Genomic DNA, 17,329 nt, shown 5'->3' on the forward strand with positions numbered 1-17,329 from the left:
AGGCAGCGACCTTCCCGAGGTGCCCATCAGCTGAGCTGCTGGGACACTGACACACAGTGATGATCTGTCCCCGCTTCCCATGGCACTCGCTCAGCTCTGCCTGGGTCGGCGGCACCTTACAGCTGGGGACAGAGACCACGGGCGTGCGGCTGCTGTGGGTGCAGGAACAAAGGGAACAGAGCACGTGGGGACATTGCCATGGGGTGACTGTGACAGAAGTGTCCCAGCACAGACTGAGCTCTGCTGCACGCCCTGTCCCCAGGGCACCAGGATGGAAGGCGGTGGGGTGGGGGCACCCAGCTGCACAACAGCTGTCTGCATCTGTACGGCTGCCCCTGAGAACGAGGCAAGGGATGCCTGGGAGCTGCCTTCCCTCTTTGCTCGCTAGCAGCTCTGTGGCTGCCAGAGGGAGGTGCAGGTCCCTGTCTGGCCAGAGCCCCAGCAAAGACGAAAAGAGTGTCATGCATGACACGCTCGACCTCACCAATGAGGCAGGAGTGGCTGGCGGGGGTGGCACTGAGTCACGTAGCAGAAGCGGTGGTAGGGAGTGATAATGGGAAGCAGCGGTGGCACCGTCCTGCGGGAGGGAGGGCACAGGGCAGAGGTCCTGGAGGATGTGCAGATGGGGACGGGACGGGGAAGAGGCACTGCCATCAGCCCCGGTCCCATCGCGAAGCCACAGAGCGAACACCACAGCTGCTGGAAACATAAATCCCACCTGCATGCAGTAGGGGGGTGATGGCTTTAAGATCAACAGCAGCAAAAGCTCAAAAGTAGGGACAGCTGCAGCAGCAGCTCTGCCATCGTGGCCGTGCGTGGCTGTGCGAGTTGGGTGCAACACAGAGTAGGAGCACAGCAGCCCCAAGTGCGTGTTATCCTACAACAGAGCTGGGGGAGGTGTGAGCTGAGCTGTGCCTGTCAGAGGGGCAGCACAGGGTGGACTTTGCCCACTGCATCCCACAGCTCCCAGCCAGTCTCCTGATCCCATGGAGAAAAGGGGGCAAAGCTCAACTATGCCTTAACTCCAGTTAGTTGCAGACAAGGTGATTTCCACATAAGTTAGCAGAGCAGCCAGTTGGGAACGTCTGATAAAATCTCTTTTACTTTGAAAATGGCGTGATTCAGTGACATGTGAAAGGTTTCCACTGGAAAGAATTAGTTTTGCTGGATTTCTCAACTGATTCTCTAGAAAATCTGTAATACCAGGGTCTGTCAGTGCCAGCGCTCCTCTCAGACCAGGAGTCGCACTGTCCCACAGCTGGGCACAAATCACTTTGACACAGCATTTTGACACAATCATTTCAGTTTGGTATCAACCAAGAGAAACCTGCTAACACCAAAACCACGGGGCTCTCCTGGGAGCAACCGTGGGACGCAGCCCAGAGAGCTGCTTGTTGAATCAGATACAGATGCAGAGGACCATGCACCGTTTCCCTGGATTGATTTCCACACCTCAGTCCCTCTTTGTCCTTCTTTGGTTGCTGTCCTTTATTTCTCAGCCCCTTGGCAAAGCCAGCACCCATCTGCTGCCTCGTCCATCCCTTGCTGACCCTATGGGTGCCAGCTGGGAGCCAGGCTGTCAAACTCATGGTGGTGGCACCACGTTCTTGGCTGCAGGGACAATTCCCTTCCCATGAGCAGAGGGCAGAACCTCTCCTGACACTGCTCATGGCCCTGCAGATGGGGCATCTCCCTCCCTGCAAAGAATGGGCTGCAGGGACCCAGCTTTGCGTGGTGCCTATCCAGCGCTGGATGTGTGCTATCAGATCTGCAGAACACGCAGCGTGTTGGGAGAGGTGCCTGAATATAACCATATTAGTAGTATTATTGACAACACACAGCTGCAGTTGGTTCTCCTGGCTATACTTTGGTGTCGCTGTGTGCTGGCTCCTCCTCGGCCACTCTGTCTGCCTGGGGCCGTGGCAGCAGGATGCCCATCCTGTGGCCCCGCAGCCAGCACACCCTGCAGCCTGCACACAGCAGGACACCCAGCAGGGCTGCCAGCACCAGCGCTGGGCTGCCATCCCAGGGCTGTGGGCACGGCCACGGCGGGCGGCTGCCGAGTGGTGCTGTCCTGTTTGTGACGCTGTGGTGGATGCAGCGTGCGCGGTGCAGGTCGGGCAGTTGCACGCCAGCTGCCTGCAGAGCATCCAGCCAGCCCAGCCCGCAGCAATGGAAGGGGTTCCCTGCCAGGCACAATGCCTGCAGGCTGCGGGTCCACCCCAGCAGTGCCTGCTTGGGCAGTGCTGGCAGCTGGTTATCGCTGACATCCAGGCTTTGCAGTGGGGAGCAGAACAAACCCGTGGGCAGAAGGCTTAGGCGGTTGCCCGAGAGGTCCAACACCCTGAGCTCATCCAAGCAAGGGATCTCAGCCCTGCTGTTGTCCATGTGGTTCCCCCGCAGCCAGAGCTGCTGCAGGGAGTGCTCCAGCCCCTCCAGTGCCACCCGTGGCACAGCCAGGCCCTGGTTCTCAGAAAGGTCCAAGGAGAGCAATGGGGTTCGGCTGAAGGTGTGGGGCAGCAGCTGGGTGAGGCTGTTCCTGCGAAGGCTGAGGTGCTGCAGGTGGGGGATGCTGTGGAAGGCAGTGCAGGGTTCTGCCCTTGGAGAGCCCCCTCCTGACATCTCCCCCATGTCACTCCCACAGGGCTGAAGGCTGTTGGAGCCAAGGTCGATGGCTTCCAGCTGGGGCAGGGCATCAAAGAACCAACGAGGCAGAGCGCGGATGGCGTTGCCATGGAGGTCCATGGAGCGCACGGAAAGCGCTGCGTCCTCCTGCCACACAGCTGTGCCATTCCTGTCCCCATCCCCGTCCCTGGTCGGCAGCTCCATGGTGATGTTCTGGAGGCAGTTCATGGCCACGCTGAGAGTGAACAGGGAGCGCATGGCACGGAAGAACAGCAGTGGAAGCAGCTGCAGGCGGTTGTAGCTGAGGTCCAGCTCAGCCAGGTGGGCCAGGCTGGCTGCGGTGGCCAGCGAGGTGCTGAAGCTCACCATCTCCTCGTAGCGCAGCGCAAACTGGGCTGGGTGGTGTGAGCTGGGGTCCAGCGAAGTGATGGAGTTGTGGGAGAGGTTGAGGTGCACGAGGCGGTGCGCGGCTGGGAGCTGTGGGAAGGAAAGCAGTCGGTTGTGGCTCAGGTCGAGCACCTGGAGCAGGTAGGGACCCCGTCCCTCCTCCCAGCCAAACAGTTCCAGGGCGTTGTGGCTCAGGTTCAGGACTTGCAACTGCCGCAAGCTGAAGCTGGAGAGGCAGTGCAGGGAGTTCAGGGCCAGGCTGAGCACCACCAGCTCCCGCAATGCCTCAAACGCTCCCTCCTCTATGTCCATGATGTAGTTGTTGCTGAGATCCAGCTCGCTCAGCCGCGGGGAGCCCTGGAAGATGCCCGCTGGCAGCTGGCTCAATCTGTTTCCGTGCAGGTGCAGCACCCGCAGTGCAGTGAGGCCACTCAGGAACCCCCTCACCATGTGGGTCTCCAAGCCGTTGGCCGACAGGTCCAGCACCTCTATACCCTGCAGTGCACTGAAAGCCACTGCATTGTCCTGATGGTTTTGGTGCAGGCGGTTGGAGCCCAGCAGCAGGGAGTGCAGCCGTGGTAGCTGGGCCAGCACCGACCCTGAGATGGCCTCCAGGCGGTTGGAGCGCAGGTCCAGGTGCTCGAGCTGCCCCAGTGCAGGCAGGCGGCTCTCTGACAGGTTCTGAAGGATGTTGTGGGACAGATCGAGGTGCTTCACTCCTTGGGGAAGGTCCTTGGGAAAACTGTGCAGCCCGGCAGCCCTGCAGGACACCTTTGTGGGGCTCTACAGAGAAACGGGGAAACCCATCAGCAGCAGCCGGCACAGTTCCATGCAGAGGAGCTGCTCTTTGTCATCTGCTCTGTGCCTACAATGGGAAGGGGTGAGGCCACTAGAAGCTGCTCGGGAGACCAGCATGGGGTGGGCTTTCTGGGTGAAGGATCTTGCTTTTCACATCACTTTTTGTGATCATTTTTGTGCGTGGTGCAATCTGCTGGTTTGGGTGCAGGTCATCGCCAGCACTCCTTAGCCTTAAGCCCTGGAGGATAAGTGAGGGAGCGGAAGGCAAAGCCTGCCTGATGGTGCTCCTGGAGATGGGAGAAGCCCCACACTCTGGCCATGTAGGCTGTCCTCTCATGCAGTGAATGAAAAGTTAATGGCATCACTGACAGCGCTGCCCTGCAGAGCCCCTGTCCCATCCTATCCCCTGGAAATGTTCTCATTGGTTTGAAAGTGACGGGGAGCAGCTGCGAAAGGCTGTGGGCAAACAGCTTGAAGCCAGGAGAGCAAAGGGGAGCAGGAAGGTGGAGAGACAGGACGGGTAGAAGTGGAGGCTGGGTGAGGTAAGTGCCGTGGGGGAGAGGCATGTGAGATCTCCCTTTTGCTGCACAGAGGGATGGGTGCTGTGAACCAGCGCAGAGTGCTGTGACAGCCTCGGGAAGCAGCAGCCTTACCTGCTGGCACGGTGGAGGCCTGGGCTTCGCCTCCCCACCAGCCTGGGTCCTGAGGATGGCCGGCAGCAGGCAAAGCAGCAGGCGTCCTGTCCCACGGACACTCCGCATGGTGGCACCGCCAGCCCTGCTCGCAGCTCCACCGCTCTGCTCCAGCCCCTGCACACAGCCCCATAAATAGGCTGTGGCACGGATGGGGGAAGGAGATAGCGAGAGCGGGTGTCAGCAGCTGCGGAAGTGGGAAAGGAGACACATAGGAGCATGGAGGGGAAAAACTGCACAAAACCACAAGGAAGGGAAAGAGAAACCGCTGGAGTGGGGGGAGGCAGGGCTGCATGAGGGCTCAGGTGATCCACTGAAACCACCGTGGAAATGAAGCATCAGGAAGGAACGCCGTGCTTGGGAGAGCAGAGGGCTCTGCAGGACTTCCCCACATAGAGCTGCTCTTCCCCTGCTCTGTGCCGGGGATGTGCCCACAGCCTGGACACCCCAACTCCCACTGAGGATCCCAGGACCACAAGTAAGGAACAAATCCCCCTCCTGTGCACCCTGAGACACAACCACTGTGCTCTCACTGCTCTGCCCTTGTGCGGGGGGGCACAAAGCAAAGCTCTGGGTGGGAGCCGGGGTGGACGCAGCCCTTCCCTTATCCCCAGCAGGGAGAGAGAGCTGTGCTCCTCAGTGACACATCCCCAGTGGGTCTGGAAGAGGCCCCTGGAAGACGCTGCTGTGTCTCAGCCCAAGCTGGGCTGCCTCTGTTATGGGTGCAGCAGCAGATGGTTGCTTTGTTCCTAGATGTGCCTGGCAGAATGATAGATAACAATTTCCCCCTACTTGCACATTCCATATATATGTGATTGTATCTAAAGACACAGCAGCCTGACTTTTCTTGGGGTTGCCCTTTGCCAGCTCATACCATGGAGAGCATTTTGTTGCCTCTGGGCTGCGGTTCCTCCTGGACAGACAGACAGAGGCTCTGGACCCATGCAGTGCTGGGGGCTCAGCCCTCCCCACCGCCCACAGTGGATGCACTCGGGCCAAGGGCAGCTGCAGCAGAACAACCCCTGATTGTTCTCAGCGCACATCTGTCCAGATGTGGAACCAGGCAGCTCCACCCAGGAGCCACCGGCCTCTGGCTGAACCCAATCATCCTCATCCCTCTGCACTGCGCATCCGAGGGAGCCCCAGCCATCACCCAAGCCCTGGGTATGGGTCTGCAGAGCACGCAGGAAGAAGAAATCAGCCAAAAGTCCCAGATCAAAGGCAGGGACTGGTGTGGAGAACCCCCGGCTGTTTGCATCCTACGCCTGTGAACTCCCCATGTCCCATCCCCTCTCTTTTGGGGCACTGCTCTAGGGCACAGCCTGCCCCGCTCCTGTCTGAGCTGGGGCTGCCACACCACAGGGCCCAGCCCCTCCGTGCCCAGCAACCAGCTGATATCCAGGGACGCCCAGAGATCAGGAAAAAGCTTTATTTGCAAAGAAAATATTGACAATTTACATAAACTTACATCCTAATTTATATACATTATGTATATTTTATATACAGATAGTGTCTTGAATAAAGATGTTGAAGCACAAAACAGCATTGGAATATCTCTGTGCAGCTCAGATAAACGGGAGTGGAGTTGGGCATCTTTTCCCACAGCTCCTCTCCCATTCCTTTTTGGTTGGGGGGTGAGGAGGGGCTTCCTTCCACCCCTGGAAGCCATGAGGGTGGGCAATGCGTGGGGCCAGGCCAGAGGGTGCAGCACCCACACACAGCTGTGCCTGGGCAGGGGAGAGCCCAAGAAATGGGACAAACCCCATCTGGAGGGGCTCAGCCTGCAGTGCTGAGTGCTGGGACCGGTGCCTTCCTGCTCCCATGCTCTGAGCTGGGACAGCACGTCTGGATTTCGTTGGGCTATGGAAAGAGCTCACCTGAGAGCAGCCCCGGGAAACACCTGCCCTGTACCTCTCAGCCTGGGAAATACAAAACGCTCAATGCTAAGAGGACAGTGCTGCAGCACTGATGGGCTGCTGGTGATGGCAGGAGCCCCTCAGCCCCCACCCTGGGTGAGGAAGGTGCTGGAGGAAGCACAGCCAGCACGTGTGGGTGCAGAGCCATGAGCTGAAGGGTGTGCTGGGGAGCATCCCTCCTACAAAGGCACCCCGAACACAGAAGCAGAGCTGGCTTCCATACGGGCTCTCTGTACTGGGGATCTTCAGGAGAAGGATTTCAGATGCTGAGTTAGATACCAATCGGCTGCTTGCTGCATTTCTGCAACTGGAGTCCAGCCGAAGGCTGAGCAGCAGAGCTGAGGCACGTGGGTGAGGGCGAACTGAAGGACTGCTGGGAGTTCTTCAGGAGAGACACCAGAGGGAAGGATGCAGCGAAGCTTACAATCTTCCACACCAATGAACCCCCTCCAGCTGTCCTGAGCTGCTTCCAGGCCCTTTGGCTCCAATGACGGAAACGTGCAGAGGCCCCAGAGGCGGTGGCACAGAGCAGTATCAAACAGAAGCAGCTATACCACAGCCTGGGTAACTGTGCCACAGTACTGCGTCCGTGAGAACGTGCTGCTGCAGCAGCCACAGGGTTTAAATACAAAGGACTCCACAGCTGCCAGGCGTGGAGCAGCGAGGAAGGACGGCCACCTGCAGCCAGCAGCACCTCCTGCCCTGCTCCTGCATGCATGCCAAGGGATTGTGGCAGCAGTGCCGGGGTGCTCACAGCAAAAGGGATTCTCCCTTTGCCTCCTGCTGCTCACAGGCACATTCAGAAGTGAACCACAGCTCCTGCCAGCGGGGGATGAGGAATGCCAGTGACATCCATCGCGCTCTCCCAAGCCATCGTGTTATTTATGCTTGCCCCTAAGCCTCGCTGCTCAGACTGTATTCTAAAGCAATCCTGTTAATGATTTGCTTCATGTTCTCACTATAAGAAGCTGTCCCGATTCATTCTTGTCAGAGGAACATCTCCTTCTTAATTGATTTTAAAGGAAATAAACAACAAAGGCTGCTTCAGTGCCCCTCAGGCTCTCGCTAGCCCAACATATTAAGGCTAGAAAGGAGGAGAACATATTGAAAAAGAAATAGCAGGCAATTTTTCATGCAGTTATTTTATAAACTGCACGCCTCCTGTGAATAGCAAGGCTGAAGCCAAAGCCGGGTGCCCCCAAGAAATATTTATCTCCCAATAACTGCAATACTTGGCAAGTGAGATCACTCGCTACGGCCGCACAGAGCAGCGGAGCCGGGAGCACTGCGGGCAGGCAGAGCCTGCAGGGGCACAGCAGTGCTGGCTTACACTGCAGGTGAGCACAGCTGGGGCAGCCCTGGCTGTCACCCGGACCTCGGCTCCCCACGCAGCCGTTTGTGTTTGCCACAGGGGCTGCAATCGCACTGCCCTCCCTTAGCGAAGGCTGCTTACCCAAGGACACGAGCAGGCGCGCACCACCGAGCACCAGGGGCAATTCGTGCTCCGGCCTCCTCCTCAGCTCCAGCACAACTTCCAGCTTCAGATCTCAGCACCAGTCGTGGGGAGGTGACGGGAGAGAGTTGCTCAAGAAGCCAAAAGAAACAATAGCGTCCTCGCTCCGCTATTAGTCACCAGAAATCGAGTTAGGACTAGACCCAGCAGGGCTCAGAGCAAAGAAAAGCGGTGACTTCATGCTAGACCAGGCTTTTTAAATACACATTTTTGCTAGAGACTCCATCGCTGCTCATTGGAGCAATTTAGGTAGGAGGGTGCCAACAGGGACGGGGTGTGGGGAGGAAGGATGAAAACCACATCTGAGAGCAGGGCAGCTGCTATTAAAACAGAAAAAATAATTTCCTGTTGGAATATTTTATTCTTAAACATGACAAACTTCTTCAGAGTGTTCTCACAAGTACTTGTGTCTGCTCTGCGTGCCTCTGGGAAGCCAGTAGAAAAGTGTTCTGGTTTGCAAAATATTAATTAAAAAGACACACATTAAAAAAGCCCGACCCCCAAACAAAAACCACCGGCAGCTGTGACAGCAGCAGTGGGTGACGGCAGCCCCCGGTGGGCAGCGCACAGCTCCGGGGTAACGGCAGGAGCTGGAAGTAGCAGAGGCTCTGGAACCAGGATTGTCTTTTTCTTTGGGACTTTGTGATTTCTGGAATGCAGAGGCGGTTCTCCGTGTGCTAAGCCTGCTCTAGTCAGCATCCACCTTCCCCTCCACCGCAGCGCTCTCACCGCCTGCTTCCCAGCTCTGCCTGAGGCACTTTGCTCTCCTTTCTCCACTCCTGAGGATGAATGTAAACACCACTGACTCTCACCCACCTCCTCTCGCTCCGCACGCCGCTCCAGTTAGAACTGAGAAGGCAGGAAAGCAGAAACCCCAATCCTTGCTCTCATCAGCGGGCAGAAGCAGGAGCGCCAGGTAGGGCCGCCTGGCTGGGCTCTCTCCTGCTCCTGCCTGGGATGATGCTCGTGCTTAGTGCAACATAAAAGCAGAGAGCCACGTCACTCCCAACAAGCCCCACGTGAAGATCACAGAGCAGAATATCAGTGCAGTAATACTTGAAATACTGAGACAAGGCGGACACAACAGCCTTCCTTCCTCACCACGCTTTTTCAGCTAGCTTTTTGATCCGAGTCTCCGTGCAAGTCACAGAAGACATTGTGCTTCCTGCATTCACATATAGGAATAAATAGCTCTGGATCAGCTTTCCTTATGGCCGGATTACAGAACCCCCTGAAATACTGATACGCTTATGAACAGCAGCACGGTGCAGTTCTGTGAGTCTCCTTGGATGTGCCAAGTTCATCTAGGATGCTGGCGCATCTCCTAGGCGGATGGCCCCAAAGAAAGTTGTGTGCTTGCTCATGTTGATGGAGATGTCAGCGTGGACCATTTTCACAGCGATCTTCTGCCTGGCTTTGAGGAGGCAGACCCCGGCTGTATAGCAGGTATTGAAGTTGGTCTTGCCGGTCTCAATACTCCGAGTGCACTGCAGGAAGGGTTTCTCATCCACCACCACCTCATAGCTGGCAAAATCTGTGAAGTTTATGTAGTATACCTGATGTGAAGCAGGAAGAAGAAAGATTATTAGGCAGCGTGTTTGTGAAGCAGGAACAAGCCCACGCTCCTCTCGGTGCGTATGTAGGCTCCCCCTGCTAACCATCCTCTCCTCAGCCCCCAGCCACACACATTCATGGGAGGCCGACTTGTCTGAATGACCCCCAAGCCAATGAGACATAAGGAAACTCCGTATTTCACTTCATCCTAATAAAAGCATGCAAGTGCCTGTGAATCCAAGCATCTCTATGGCTGAGCCAGGAAGCCTCATGCCAGACCCTGCTGTTATAGGGAATGTACAAACCTGTGCAGGCCTACTTACAGCAGTCTGAGAACAAATCTACCTGCCACAAACAGCTTTTCATCCAACAAACAAACAAAGTTGTTAACTGAAGTCCTCTTGCACTTACCTGGCAAGTCCTGCTTTCTGGGTCCCATGAGCCTCCTTTAGTGCTGACATCAACAATGCCCTAAGATGTACTGGGAGCTGCCTTCTTTGTAACTGGACTTGAGGTGCTCTCAAAGGCATAAGCTGTTACAGGGAAGACACTGTCCCAACCTCCACAGCTTGGAAGCAAATGACCTCACAGTATCTGTACTGATTTAACTCTTAGATCTGGTGACAAAGCCCCCAGGACTGTGCAGCTTGCTGGAACTTAACCATCTCCCACGTACTGATTCTGAAGAACTCCAGGATGCCTGAGAAAGGCCTGCACAGAGAGAAGTCCATCCCAGGGAGCTGCTTCTTCCTGATAGAAGGAAACTACTCAGTTTGGATGCATCTGCCAGTTCTTCTTAGCCTACGCTGTGTGACCACAGAAGCTAAGCAAGGCCGAGTCCCCATTTTCCTTGATGGACTACAAACAGCAACGGCTTCGGTGGCCAGCAATGAGCACGAAGCACTTGGGAAACAACTGCACTTTGGCCCAGGTAGAGTTATTTTCCCTGCCACCATCCAAAGTGGACGCACAGCCGTGCCCACAGAAGAGCCCTGTCTAACCTGACGGCCGCAGCCCATCCTGCTGCTGCCATCCCCGTGGGGCTGCCCACTGAATGCAGCCAAACCGTGAGCAGGAGTGCTGAGATCTGTCCCACAGCCTGCACAGTTTTTCAGTCCTCAGGGGTCCGAACACCCCGGCTGCTGTGGAAGGGCAGAACGTGGCATTCATGCTCCGTGTCAAAGACTCGCAAGAAACCAGCAGCAAGGCATTAAATTGACAGAGCACCTCCTGCTTTTTTTCTTTTTTTTGAATGGGAAAATTACAGAAATTGTGTCTTAATTAGCTCCATCCTAAGTCATAATACAAGCAATTGTTATTTTGTTCAGTCCTTTCTACATAAGCAGGTCTGTACACCCGCCATTGGTGCTGCCTAATGCAGGCGCTGAGCCATCCCACAGCCAGCAAGGCTGCTGGAGCACAGCATCAGTCTGAAACGTGGAGGCAAAATGGAATTACCTGGGCTGGGAGCCCTATGCTTACAAAGAGTGCCACGGCTGCCCAAACATCCCAAGTCGTGAGGGTTTTGGCACGACATCCCTCTTAAAGCACTGAGCCCAGCTTCCTGCTGGGGCTCTTGCGCTGCAATAAGGTTTAGATTTGCGGCTGAGTGACTGCACAGACAATGTGGAGGGGAAAAAAAAAGGCTCTGGTGGCACATGGGATTTGGTTGGGCTTCTGTGCATGTGTCGCAGTAACCAGGCTCTTGCAGCTGGTGTCGTGGCAGAACGTGTGACCTCGCACTTCCCAACTCTATTAACTTCTTCATCTGACACACATCTCCTAGAGCACGAAGTGGTTAAAAGCACATACAAGTTCTTGGCATTCTCTAGATGTCTGGAGCCCTCTCGTGGTTCATGCAAGGCTTCCATTGGAACACAAGAATAGGAGTTAGGCCTAGGACCGTACTCACTTCTACCTGACTATAGATGAAGTATGTGCCGTCCACCAGTACCTCCAGCTCCCCACTGCGGGCATGCAGCTTAAACACCTTGGGGTTCATAGTGATGCGAGACCAGTCATTGAGGACTCCACCTGAAAGATCTCAGTATGAGAAAACGGCAGTCACTCAGTACCCGTCAGGATGAGAAGCGCGGGAGCACACAAATACAGTCACATTGCAACACAAGCAGCTGACGCAGCCCCACGTGGGAAAGTCAGGGGAACTCGGTCAGAAAACCCCACAGTTAAGCACTGTGCTGTGTTAGCTCTGGCTCCTTCCCACGGCAGCAGCTCTACCTGCACCACCTCTTGCTGCTGTTTGAATGGGGCACCCGCTCTGCTCTGTGCACAGGATGAGCGATCCGATCTCTGCTCGCTTTTGGTTAAGAGCAATTCTCACCCTTGGGATGCAGTGCACGGCCCTTTGCTCGTCCCCTGGGCTGGGTGCAGACTGACTTGTCTTCTCCTGATACAACCAAGTAGCTGAGCAATTCCCAGCCCCAGTAACATCAAAAGTGACTGCCATCATCCCTGCTGCACAGCAAGGACACTCTGGCACACAGAGACCAGTGCCAGTATTTCCAAACTATTTGCTATGTTTTCTAAACTAGGCTAGGGTGAGAACTGTGATCCCTGTCCTTATGGGAATGGGACAAAACATGGCAAACCTGCCTGCGTGAAATGGCATCACGTCCCACCACATTGCCCTGTGCTGAGATACATCCTCAGCACAATCAGGGGCATGAAGACCCACCACCCACTCCTCTGTCACTGGGCCAACTGAAAGCATCAGCAGACACATCCGAGGACATGCTCTGCTACGTGCTGAGGACAGCTTGCAGTCTGCAGGTTGTATCAAAAGCAATCTTTCCCCTCCCAGCCTTTATCTGCTGTTCTGCTCCCTGCCCCCAGCTGTGAGCCAGCCAGGCTGTGCTTTCTGCTCTCTGTCAGCTGGACAGCATTAATGTCAGAGTGCCCGAGGAAGGCAGGCTCAGCATAGCAGATTGTTCCCAAGCAGCAGGGAAGGACAGTTACAGGGTAATTCCCACTCTTAGAGAGCAGTGTACGCTCTGTAAACATAGAAGGGTCCCGTTGATAATGGAATAATTGCTTTTTAAATGTAAGCACGACAGCATCTTTTCCCCTGTGCTGTTGTTGGAAACAGCAGATTTCCTTTTTGCTGCTGGGAGCTTCCCCCCATCCTGCTATAGCAAACACATTCAGCTCCAAGACAGAATCGTGAGAAATGTCAGCTCCAGCAGCTCACGCCTGGTGAGAGACAAACCAAGCCTTCCTACAGGAGCCCTGGCCAGCCCTCACCATCCCACACATGGGGCAGAGGTTGGTGAACCCATTCCTGCAGCCCTGTCCCATTCTTGCAGCCCTGAACCAGAGCTCCCTGGGTCTGGGCAGGGTATGAGGCAGCTCCTCTCCAGTACAGCGAGATATGGCCAGCCGAGAGGCAGCAGCTAAGGAATGAGACCCAGCTGTTGGCAAAGGGAACGCGAGCAGAAATCGGAGATGGGTTTGGGAAGGAAGGAAAAGAGCAAAGAAGTGCTGGTGGATGTGAGATGGCTCGGCAAGACTTGGGGTGGGTATGGATGGGTAGGGATGCTCAGGGGCTGCATGCTGTGTGCCTGCAGCACGGCAAAGCAGGAGCTGGTGGCCGTGCATCTCTGTGCGCTCGCAGCTCCCATTACAGCTGCATTTTCTCCTGACATAAATTAATGGGGAAAATGGAGAAAAGAGCAGACTAACAGGGCTGAGGTGGGAAAAGGACACACTGCAGGCGTAGAATAGGAGAAGAAAGAGACTGGGAAAGGAGGCGGCCAGCAGGGGACTCAGGAAAAACTGATGACTTTACAACAGGTGGGAGGAGGTGAAGGGAAAGTGAGATCCAGTAGGGCAGAACTAGTGGGAGATGCACAGAGACAAACCGGGGGATGAGTCTGACTGCAGGAGAAATGGGAGGATGCTGAGCAGTGGGCTCCTCTGTGGGGTTTGGGCAATGGGAATGAGTCTGTTACGGTCAGCCAGCACCGACCCACATCACAGGGGAGGTCTTAGCTCCACATATATGCCTGGGGCTGCAGGATGGGCCCAGTAAGTGCCAATAGCATGAGATCCTTACCATTCTTCACTTGGATGGCTGAGCCTTGGCCTTGAAGGTGGACCACAGCTGGCTGCAAACGAGATTACAGGGATTTAAAGTCGGTCAGAAACACCGTGTCGTCTTACAGTAACTGGGCATAGCTCCACAGCTCTGAGATCATTAGTGCTCTCCACAAACACAAAAGAGCGGAGCAGCCAAGAACAGCATCAGCACTGCACAAGGAGTGAGAAACCTAGGGCAGAATAACACAGCCTGCTTCTGAGCAATGAGAAGAGTCAGCTCAGCCGGTCCTTTCGGGGTAGCTACAACACAGCACACACAGGAAGGGTGGGATTTACGTGTTAGTAAACACAGCAGATAAGGTTAGTCAACAAAGCTGGTAACCGGGAAGGAGGCCAACCAACCTGAGTGTCTCGGGAGCTGGCTTTGTCTGTGGCACCTGCAAAATGCAATGCACATCGTTGCAGGGTAAGCCTGAAAGAGCTGCAGTAACTATTCTTTCAGAGAAACCTCCTCTTACCCCACAGTAAGCATAAAAAACACGTTTTTAACAGGAGGACACCAGCAGCTGTGTGGGGTACAGCTCCATGTCAGAAAGCACCGAAATAAGAAAACGCCTCATCCTGCTTTTTTCCTGTCTTAATCCTGTATTTCTGCCCGGCGTCACTGAAGCATCCTCAGATCACTAAACCAGCTTCCACTGGAAGGACAAACTGCAGCACTCTGCTCCTGGCAGCAGTGCCAACAGAGGCTCTGGGATGCAAACAACAGTGGTGTGAAGGCAGCAACACAGCCATCTGCTGCACTCATGCTCTGCTGAAGCTTCTCCGAGAGCCAAAGCTCCGTGACAGAGGAGATGCTCGTGGGCACCACGCGGCAGCACTGAGGACCTGGCACTGCTGCTGGCCCGTGCTCCTGGGGGAGACTGACATCAGCTAAGCTTCCCCTTGATAGCTGTGTGAGCTGTGGGGGGACAGCCCCGGTTTCTCTGAAGAAGCCTTTTGTAATAGCAGCGCTCACCTGAGGGGCCCTGCAGCCCCGGGGGGCCCTGGGGGCCGGGTGGGCCAGGGGGGCCGGGTGGTCCCATCACAGTGGTCCCAGGAATCCCAGGGATGCCGGGGATGCCAGGGGGGCCCTGGGGCCCAGGGGGGCCTGGTGGCCCTTGGGGACCGTTGGGTCCTGGAGGACCGGCCTTCTTACCTGGAAAACACAAGGCCAAGTGTCAGCACACAGCATCACTCGTGTCAGAAGAGCCCCATCTGCTCCCAGCCCACCCAGCACCACATCCCTCAGTGCCACGTCCCCACGGCTCTGCAACACCTCTGGGGGAACCCACTGCTCCCCGGGCAGCCGTGCGGGTGCGTGAGCACAGGTCATCACCTGCAGTGCAATTACACCTAAACAAGGACTGCACCTCAGGGCCACCCAAGGGACAGAGCATCTGCCCCAAGGGTGAGGATGTGACCGAGGCTTTTTGATGGAAAACAGTTGCAATCCTTCCCAGCTGCTGTATGCTGACGCATTATACATAAACCTTCAGCATCAGCATCACATCACCGCACACCGCAAGAATTTTCAGCTCGCGTGGAACTGGTGGGATACAACCTGGTGCACTGTGGCCACGAACCAGGGATGAGAGACAGCTGTGCTGCTCAGTGCCTCACAGCCATTCCCCACATTGCTGCTCCCTGCATACAACTCACCTCCAGCCTTGTAAATTCTCGGGCTAAAGGAAGCAGAATGTTACCTTCTGAATCAGAGAAGTAAACTAAACTAGCTATGCATAACCAAAATAATATGGCAGTAATGCCAGTATCCCATAAAAACAGGGGGACAAATTATGACCTGCAATATTTCTGCCCAGATCAGCAGCTGTGCCTTCACACCTGAGCTGGCCGTGCACCAGGCCACGCCAGCAATGCTCCACCTCAGGATGGTGACAGCTCTTGGAAATGAGCAGCTCGAGTCCCAGCTCTCACCTATCTCCCCAGCAGCACGTTGCAAATGCCTTTCCTTCTACCTAGGCCAATGCTGAGGAAGGCTCACACATGGGGCTAGCAGTTCCATGGCTGGCTCCTCTTCTTTCTTTCCCAAGAGGATCACATGCCAGCTGTTTTAACCAATCCATCTCAGAAGTGGGGTCTGCAGCTCAGCGTGCTGCTCGTTCAGCAGCAAAACAACCACGCATCATTCTGAAGCTGCACAGGGATGTGCATTCTGGGCATTCTTGCTCCTTTGAGCAATTTCAACTCCCCCTCCTTTGTAATGGAATCCTGCTCACTGATATCACAAGGCAAAAAGTGGTTATTCACTAAAACACAAAGCTCAATTCACCTTCCAGCTGAGACCACTGCCAGGTGGGTTGCAGCACGGAGCAAGGAGTGCACTGCAGCGCTCAGCATGGATACACAAGAATGAGATGCTGCTGCTGCTGCTGCTTCCCCTTTCTCCTCTCTGGACATTTTTTAGAGCCCCTCAGTGTGGCAGAGCTGCTGGTGGAGGCCCTGCTCCCAGGAGCCACATGCACTGCACAGGCAGCACGACCCAAGTGCAGCACAGTCAGCGTGTGCTTTCCCTAATTGCCATTTGCCAAACAATAAGCTCTAAGTCCAAAAAACGAAAATAAATTAAAGAAAATGTGACAACACCATAACAGAAAAATATTCCATGCAGCACTACAGCTGTATGTAATACAGCACTGCGAGATCCCTCAGCTGCTCCAGGACTGCACGAACACCACAGCATCGTTTGCTGTTAGCTCAGCTGATTTAGCAGGGTTTGGGGTTTCAGAGCTCTGTTAGGACAAACTTTGTGAACATGAAACGTGACGCAGCTCTGGAGCACAAACAGCCCAAGTTTCTGAGCACAGCAGCCATCAGCCGTGAGGCTGCATGCAAGGAGCAAGAGCAGAGCGCTGTGCTGTGCTGTGCAGGGGCTGCTGCAGCTCAGTGCCAGGGCCATCCAGCAGTGCAACGTGGCATCCTGGGTGCCCCATCCCCAGGTGCTGTCACAGCCCTGGCTGGGTGCAGCCCTGCGTCAGCAATGAGCACTGAGTGCTGCAGAGACGTCTGGGGGAGCCCCTGAGTTGCACACAGCTGGCACCTTCCTGCTGCTTGCAGGGCACTGTGAGCGTGGGCTGGGTGTGAGATGGGTGGGTGCTCTGATGGGTGCTCTGATGGGTGCGAGGAGCAGCACGGGGCCAATGGCTGCACTCCCCTAAACCTAAAACCCTAAATGGCTGTTGCTTGGTTTTGAGAACAAGCCTACAAAGCAACCCAGATCTTTGGATTGTGTTCTGGTAGCAGATCCATGCACGACCACTGTGTGTGCCAAGGAGCCAGGCACAAACACAGATGGCACCAGATGCCCCACAAAGCACTGAATCGTGTGCCCAAAACACAAAACACTACACCTCCCCAGTCTGCATTTTGGGAAGTAGGTGCACATTGCAAACAGCTCGAGGAACGTGGTGAGAAAGCCAGGCATCACCTGTGGGCCGACCCACACAGCACGGAAACACAAAGCAGAACTTCTGCATTTGGTGCACACAGAAGCTGCAGAGTGCATTCAGAGAATCTGAAGGTCTGAAGGAGGCACCAAGCTGCAGCAGGACCCATGGCAGAGCAGAGGGAAGCTGGAGCTGCAGAGAGCAGGCAGCTCGCCACAGCTGGCACATGGCAGCACAGCTGTTTGTTATGGGAATCACTTCTATACAATGCAATTAAGTTTCCTTTGCTTCTAAAGAAGACTTCAGCAAGTACCTCCAGCTCCACAGTGCTGCTGGGGGATG

General features: G+C 55.3%; 2 protein-coding genes across 2 annotated transcripts in view; both read right to left on the reverse strand.

Moving 5' to 3' along the window:
- Nucleotides 1–1,044: 1,044 nt before the first annotated feature.
- LOC122188269 (transforming growth factor beta activator LRRC32-like) lies at nucleotides 1,045–4,571 on the reverse strand. Its single transcript, XM_042886432.1, has 2 exons — nucleotides 4,464–4,571; nucleotides 1,045–3,795 (listed from the first exon to the last, which is right to left on the reverse strand). Exons 1-2 carry the CDS (start codon nucleotides 4,569–4,571, stop codon nucleotides 1,861–1,863), a joined length of 2,043 nt encoding a protein of 680 aa, XP_042742366.1. The 3' UTR covers nucleotides 1,045–1,860.
- Nucleotides 4,572–5,916: 1,345 nt separating this feature from the next.
- Nucleotides 5,917–17,329, reverse strand: part of EDA (ectodysplasin A) — a 56,521-nt gene continuing 45,108 nt past the window's right edge. The window contains exons 4-8 of the mRNA XM_042886430.1: nucleotides 14,560–14,739; nucleotides 13,944–13,978; nucleotides 13,558–13,609; nucleotides 11,404–11,528; nucleotides 5,917–9,487 (exon numbers count right to left, since the gene is read on the reverse strand). Of these exons, the coding sequence (XP_042742364.1) occupies nucleotides 9,236–9,487; nucleotides 11,404–11,528; nucleotides 13,558–13,609; nucleotides 13,944–13,978; nucleotides 14,560–14,739 (644 nt within the window). The 3' untranslated portion in view covers nucleotides 5,917–9,235. The remainder of the gene's footprint in view (nucleotides 9,488–11,403; nucleotides 11,529–13,557; nucleotides 13,610–13,943; nucleotides 13,979–14,559; nucleotides 14,740–17,329) is intronic.

The sequence above is a fragment of the Lagopus leucura genome, unplaced genomic scaffold, assembly GCF_019238085.1.
Source record: "Lagopus leucura isolate 7727_CA_CO unplaced genomic scaffold, USGS_WTPT01 Super-Scaffold_100057, whole genome shotgun sequence".
NCBI lineage: Eukaryota > Metazoa > Chordata > Aves > Galliformes > Phasianidae > Lagopus > Lagopus leucura.

Excerpts from the sequence above, each read along its gene's own strand:
- LOC122188269 (XM_042886432.1), bottom strand. The coding sequence starts at position 4,571 with ATGCGGAGTGTCCGTGGGACAGGACGCCTGCTGCTTTGCCTGCTGCCG. Across the intron at positions 3,796-4,463 it reads GGCCTCCACCGTGCCAGCAG|AGCCCCACAAAGGTGTCCTG; the intron begins GTAAGGCTGCTG and ends GTTTCTCTGTAG.